The following is a 7,839-nucleotide window of genomic DNA, read 5'->3' on the forward strand; positions in this document are numbered from 1 at the left end:
TTTTTTTTTTATTATTCTTTCATTCAATTATCAAACTCTAGTAGTAAAAATAATAAAAAAAAAAGATGTCCACTGACTTGATGACAAACACTGGTAAAAATATGTTGACTTGGGTAACCAAACTTATCAAATCAAGACCATTACATCTCGGTCGAATCAGTTTGGCAGTAGTACTTCTTTATGGTCTTTACGAAAAATATGGCAAACCTCCTCAAGAATTACGCCATCTACCTTATATTGGTCTTTTTGAATATACTTGGAGAATGTTTACGAATGTTCCTATACGCATCATCTCTCGAGATCTTTCTCTTCCTTTGATGAAAAATCCTCAATGTCATATGTATGTTCGTTATGAAAGATCAGGATGGACTGTCCATATGGTTACCCCTGAAGCTGCAAAAACTGTCTTCAATGCGACAAGTAAAGTTTTGCATTGAATCACCGCTCATCCTCTTATACTCATTTTTTTTTTTTTTTTTTTTTTTTTTTTTTTTTTTTTTTACTTTTCTTCTCTTTTTAGGAACATTCCCTAAACTTATCGATGAAAGTGTTTCAGAAACATTGATAAACAAGATCTTGGATTCTCCTAATGTTATGAACTTGAATGTACCTCGTTGGAAGGACCACCGTTCGGTAAGAACTTAAACCATTATAAACCATATATATATATTTTACTAACAAAAAAAAAATGCCTTCTTGAAATAATAGGTAGTAAATCCAGCTTTTAATCGTGCTCTTCCTATTCAACTTTTTGGTGAAACAACACAAAAACTTTTCCGTTTATTGGATATTGATACTGAACAATGTGGAACTCATACTCCTTTCAAAGTGGACGTGGCTGATGTGATATTCCGATGGTCACTTGATGTGATGGGACTTGCTAGTTTTGGTTTTAACTTTGAAGGTTTAAGCAAGAAGGAAAACCCCTGGGCAAAGGTATACAAACAATTCGATAAAGATGTCAAGGTCTCTTTCTTCTCGTTATACCCCATTTTGGATCAACAGCTTCGATGGCTCTTTAGAACTCGACAAGCAGCTCATGAAAACTTGGAAAGATACCGTGGTATGGTTTCTAACGTGGTTCAGGAAAAACGACGTTATCTCAATGAAAAGAAATTGAAAGCAGAAGCTGAAGGAATCGAGAATGATAGTGATGATGACCACAAGAACGATGTTGAAAAGGATTTACTGACCTTGATGATTGAAAGTGAATTACGTGGTGAAGGTGCTGTATTATCCAATCAAGAACTTGTCAATAATCTTTGTATTTTCTTTGCTGGTAAGCTGTGATATATATATATATATATATATATATATATATATATATATATAGATTGGATTATTCATTATTATTGTTATTTTTATTATTACTTACCTAGCTGGTCTGGATACTACGGCAAACGCATTATCTTTTGCTTTGTTCTATCTAGCCAAAAACCCTGATATTCAAGAAAAAGCAAGACAAGAAGTTATCCGTGTCCTATGTCCTGACGGTAAAGAACCCACTGAAGATGTACTACCGACGGCTCAACAGACAAAGGAATTACAATATATTCTTCAAGTTGTCAAGGAAACTCTACGTTTTAATGGTTCCGTTGCTTGGCTGGTCACTCCACGCGTAGTTGCTCAAGATGATACCGTACTTATGGGTCAACATATACCAAAAGGAACCTCCGTATCTGTCAACATTTATGATCTTCATCATAATCCTAATGTATGGAAGGATCCTGAAGTTTTCAATCCTGATCGATTTGCTCCTGGTGGAGAAGCCGATAATCATCCTAATGGCACTGCAGCTTGGTATGGAAACAAAAAAAAAAAAAAAAAAAAAAAAAAAAAAAGAGAATAATGATGATTCTATTTTTCTCTGATTAATGACTTATATTGATTCTTATTATATTATAGGATTCCATTTGGTTTTGGTAGTAGAAAGTAAGTGGCCATTTTGAAAATAAGAAAAAAAAAAAAGGGAAGGGGAATATGTCTTCTAACTATTTTTTTTTTCATTTTCAATGTATGTTTAGATGCATCGGCTACAGATTTAGCATGGGTGAACAAGTTGTTTTACTATCCATGCTATGTAAGTATCACTAGAGTTGGCAATTTTTTTTTCTATGTACTCATTATATTCATTTCATTCCTAGTGCGGAAATACATTGTTACATTGCCAAGTGACACCATCCACAAGGAACACATCATCACTAATAACGTGCAAGTCATCAACCCTGTTAGTATGGAAGTCCTCTTCAAACGACGATATTAGTGATTAGTAGTTATTTTTGGTGTGTTGTAGTTATCGGTAGACCATTATCCGTTGGTTATTATTATTATTACTATTTTTATTGTTATTTTTATTCTGTTCTTATTATACAATATATGTTTTTATTACCATTTTGAAATAAACTGTCCTCTGTAACTTTATATTACTGGATGTGTTTTGTTATATATAGTTTTGACTGTAAATACACTTTATGGTGACATATGATCACTTTTTTTTTTTGGATACAAAGTTTTAAAAACTAAAGACCATTGTTCTGTTTAAAACTTTACAAATATTAATATATACCCATTTCAGGAGACAAATAAAAAAAAAAAAAGACAATAGACATTGACTTGCAATCGCAGTAATCGATTGAAAATAATGAATTGGAGTTGCCAAGTCTTCTTTCCTCTTATTCCATATACTGTAGAGATTGATCAGAAATCCCATTGTTATCTCATAGTATAATATTCCTATTTTGGATGATCCTGAAGTAGCCGATATCTTATCCGATCCATCAGAGATGATGCCCATCATCCCATTTAAAAAAAAAAAAAAAAAAAAAAAAAAAGAGCTCATATAGAGTCATGTATTCGGAAATGATCTTCCTATTTATACCTCTACATAAATAAGGCATATGACCAAGAAAGAAAGTTGCATGATGCTTCTGTCAAGATATGTAGGTATGCATATGAATGGCTGTTCTTTTATTTTGTTTTCATCCTTCGTCATACCTTATCCATCATTTGTTATGAACATCATATATGTTCTTCTTTTATTTGAATTCCGAGTCTTATTATATCACTTCTTCATTCTTCTTCTATAAACTTCATATATTTATTCTCGCCATCACTAATGTATATACAATATATTGTCAATCACCACTATCCAACTCATTCGACAAATGGTAATCCGCCATTTTTAATTTCATACAATAATTTCACCTTCTTTGTTTGAGAGAAGTTGATGGAAGATCGACTGACGCTCATACAAAAAAAAAAAAAAAAAAACAAAAAAAAAAAAAAAAAAAAACTCGCTAAAAATAATCATCATCCTATCAAATTTGGACTGAACATAGATGAAATCATTCTCTTTCTCTTGTCTTAATAACAGTTTATACTTTATCTTCCAATTTATAGAGTAACTTAAAAAAATAAAGGTCATTATCGTCATCCTTCATTCAATAATGATCATCATCCAATAAAATTATCACCACTGGATTCCTCTTGAAAAATTAGCCTAATATCATCTAATCTCATTTTATCACTTATCTTGCCACCTATTGTGCGATAAACAGCAAAAAGAGTTTCATCGATTTTTCGAAGAATTGCCTGATGACCCCCTTACGATTTGATTTTTACAGCTAAAATTTGGCTGAGGAATTTGAAATTTTAGCTATGAAATCCAAAAAAAAAAATAAAAAATCATAGTGTCGTTATAAAGACCTCCCTGTAGCATCACCCTCATTACCATCAACAATCAGTATTATTTATCATTGCGTCATAACATGTACATCAATAAGAATTAAAAGAGAGGAAAAAGAATATTGAAAACAAGAGTTTATTTGAGTTTGTATAAAATCGTCATTTGAGTAAAACAAAATACACTATATCTATTCTACTATTTTCTAAACTAAAAGGAAAGGAAGGTGACAGCTCGTTTAGTGTTACCACAGGAGTCACCACGAGAAGGTATAATTATATTAATCCACAATATTTTTTTTTTACTAACCTTTTATATTCCTTGCCAACCATACGACTTGGTATCATCAAGCACAGAGAACTACTCTAGAATATATATATATATATATAAAGAGAATGATTTTTAGTAATAACTACCATGTGCTCTATTCATTGTATAATATTCTTTGTATATTACCTTCCACCCCATCGCGCACACGGATATGATTCACAGACTACTTGAATCCATTTGATATCTTAGTTGAACTTACCTTTGAAAGCTGGCTTAACCTCAAGTCAACTTTGATACTTATGATTTGCTGTTCGAGAGGGTTTGATCAAGACCTAATTCCAAGAGAAAATCATAAAATATCAAATTGGTTCAACATGAAGTCAGTTCAAACGTCAAGTCTAATCAAGATATATCAAATAGATTCAAATATCTATTAAACCATCAAGAACTAAAAAAAAAAAAAAAAAAAAGGAAAGGAAATGAGAGGATGAGTAAATTATTCATAATGTACAATATGGTAAAAATGAGACAAAACACTTACATATTTCTTGCTTTCTTTGCTTACGGCAACTACAAAGGAAGAGTAAAGAAGGAACACAATGAAGCATGTACACCCATTACTTTCTTTTTATCTTACCTTTACTTGTTCCTTGTATATATGCCTTGTTTATCCCCATCAGCCAATCATAAAACATTGACAAGACAAAGAGGTTGCTACAATCAGAGTTCATATGGCATCGATCATACCTAGTATAAAAATAGAAAGAGATAGTTGTATTAAAAAAAAAAAGATGATTTATGATGAATTTCATTCATAATATTACCTTTCTTTAGTATCTACCATCATCCTTATATATAGAGTTTCTTGTTTTCGCCAGTAAAAAAAGAAATATTCCATCATATCACTATTTTTCGAAAACTCCTGTTAATCCGGTATTCTAATAAAAAAAAAAATAACAATGATTTCAGTAACTGTCCATTCTTGTTATCATAGTATATTATTTATGCGATATAAACTTATGGTGATAAATATCATTGGGAGCCATACAGAATTCTCTTTTAAGATCTATAGAACATAAGAAGAATTAGATTAGCTTGGTAAAGAAAATATTTTTTTTTATTACTCACCCATTCGAAGATGTAAACAAGTGAAGATAAAAAAAAAAAAAGGTGTGGCTATATAACAACTTGGTATATTCATTTAAGTACTTACAAAAACTTTCCAGCAAGAGATGATTGTTGAACGAGGTGGTCATCAAGGGAAAAGCAAAATACAGGAAAGACTTAAACAATTGGAAGAGTAACATGTGTTTAGTAAACTTGGTTTAAAAGTTGGAAAAAGTAGAAAGAAAGAAAAAAAAAAGTAAAAAATCTTTGCTCTTAACATCGTGATTTTCACGCGTTTCAAACTCCACATGACCTGTTTTATCTAATCGTCTTCTTTTTTTTTTTTTTATAGTAATAGTGGTATACATATATCATTTCTTTACAAAGAGAAAAAAAAAAGGTGTATTGATACTTAATGTCATGATGAGAAAAGGACATCGATATTTTTTATGCAGTTAGGACATGTACTACACTAAAATTGATCCACACATTTTAATATGTCAGGTTTGACTGGTTTAGAAATCCAAGCAAGCTCTACAAGGGACATTTTAAAATAATTCAGGGACAATAAAAAAGTAAATGGATGATGATGATGATGATGATTATATTCTTACAATCAAGATAACTCTATATGATGATCATGAATCCTAAATGGGTTAGGGACTTTCACCTTCTCTTTTTTTTTATTATTATTCTTTATAGGTCTCTTTATGATGATGTTATTATGTTTGATTTAGTTTATTATTTATTTATTTATTATGCTTTGAATAAAATCATCTTTATTTTATATCATCCTATCTCTATTGTTTCTATTCTAGTTGTTCGTTAGTGTTAGTAGTTACATACGTATTAGTTAATTTATATTCTTCTTCTTTTAATAAAGTACAAATCATTATTATTATTATTGTTATTATTGTTTTATATCATCATACTGTATTATCATATTTTATGAATTTGATAAAAAAGAGAGAAAGGGTAACTTGTCATCAAAAGTATATATTATAATACTATAGTTAATATTCATCTTATTATGAATTATAAAATCATCATTTCATATTATTATTATTATTATTATTATTATTATTATTATTATTATCTTTTATTAATAATTCAATCTAAATCATCTTATTATTATTATTATTATTATTTATTCATCTAATTCTACTTTTATTAAAATCATAAGTGTTTTCCATAAATGGTATACATTCAAAGTCCGGTCTCAATGTGGGGGTGTGTTGGATCAAAAAAAAAAAAAAAAAAAGGATCTGGAGGTCGAGATCAAAAGAAATCTTGAGATTGAAAAAAAAAAAAAATTGTTGGAGACAATGGAAAAAAGTTGGACCAAGCTCTGACAAAAAAAAATTTGGCGCGCTCTTACTTTTTTTTTTTTTTTTTTTTACTTTTCCTTTTACTTTTTTTTAACCAATGAGTCTCTGAACATTTGTAAGTTACCATTATACATTATTTTACTAATCTATATTATATATTTAAAAGTCACTCTTTATAAATTATACTTACTCTATACTTATTCTTTCTTTTTTTTTTTCTTTCTTCTTCTTCCTTAGTCTTTCATATTATGAACTAATCTATTTTTTTTTTTTTTTTTTTTTTTTTTTTTACTTTTTCTGTGAACATATAGTAGATAAGATATATGAAGGAATATACAATAGGATTAACTAGATATTGGATAAAAGAATAGCAAGTTAGGGAAAAAGTATCCAACTCTTTATCATGGAAATTACTTTATTTAATAGTTTAGTCGTTTAGGTATAGATATTATATTCTCATTTAAATAAAATCATATTTTTATTATCATTTGTTTATTATATTGTCATTTCACCTGTTATCATACCATCGCATAACTACTGATTCGTCCATTGTCCATCACCATCGATAAGCATGTATTATGAATTCTTTCTGATATTAGTAGGACTTCTCTTCTTCCATCAGTATACATGTAGTAAATATACAAAAATTTCATCATCAAGTTCTTTAGTTTACCTTCTTCCAAGTCGTTGTACATACATAAGTTACCTCTCTGTAAGCATGATTAGTAATGATTCGTTTTTTTTTCTTTTTTTTTTTTTAAAAAAAAAGTGCTTTTTATATAAGCCTCTATTAATCAGAGTTGGTATTAATATTAATGATGGGTAATGGATAGTATGTGATGATGTGTGATATACAGTGTTTTCAAAGTTTTTTGTCGTGTCACAAGAAAATGCTTTTCGTGATGTTATAAAATAAAATATCGTACTTTCCCAAAATGAATGTCGCATTATCACTTTTTCAGATATCGCTCTAGAGATGTCGGTAGAGTACATTAAAAACACACAACACATTGATGATAACTTGTTTATTATTAATATATGAAAAAAAATATGAAAAACTAATGATTAGCAAATAACTTTTTGACTATTTTTGGTCTTCTGTCCTACCTATCAACCTTCCACTCCACCCAATAAAAAATCTACTTTTTTACTCCTTCCAAAAAAAAAATAATCTATAGTCTACATCTTCATGTCAAATCTATTGTCCACATCTTTTCAACAAAAATAATCATCCATCCAAAAAAATAAAATCTGTAGTCCACACCTTCATGTCAAGTCTATTGTTCACATCTTTTCAACAAAAACAATCATCTACACGAAAAAGAGTGCTTATGTTCACACCACACAAAAAAAAAATTATAGTCGTCTGAGATTATTTGGCCTGAGCTTTTTTTTTTTCTTCCCTCTTTTTTTTTTTTTTCCTCTCCTTTTCCTTTTTTTTTTTTTTTTTTT

At 29.3% G+C, this 7,839-nt stretch overlaps 1 protein-coding gene across 1 annotated transcript; it reads left to right on the top strand.

Annotated features, from left to right (window-relative positions):
• Positions 1 to 338: 338 nt before the first annotated feature.
• On the top strand, positions 339 to 2,263 carry BX664DRAFT_259594 (cytochrome P-450 cyp509A1; the record flags this gene model as incomplete). Its single annotated transcript, XM_051540593.1, has 8 exons — positions 339 to 420; positions 521 to 633; positions 709 to 1,096; positions 1,130 to 1,279; positions 1,380 to 1,800; positions 1,906 to 1,932; positions 2,025 to 2,080; positions 2,145 to 2,263. The coding sequence occupies 8 exons, from the start codon at positions 339 to 341 to the stop codon at positions 2,261 to 2,263; spliced, it is 1,356 nt and encodes a 451-aa protein (XP_051401535.1).
• Between the last annotated feature and the right edge of the window lie 5,576 nt (positions 2,264 to 7,839).

The sequence above is a fragment of the Halteromyces radiatus genome, assembly GCF_025201355.1.
Source record: "Halteromyces radiatus strain CBS 162.75 chromosome Unknown BX664scaffold_3, whole genome shotgun sequence".
In the NCBI taxonomy this organism is placed as follows: Eukaryota; Fungi; Mucoromycota; class Mucoromycetes; order Mucorales; family Cunninghamellaceae; genus Halteromyces; species Halteromyces radiatus.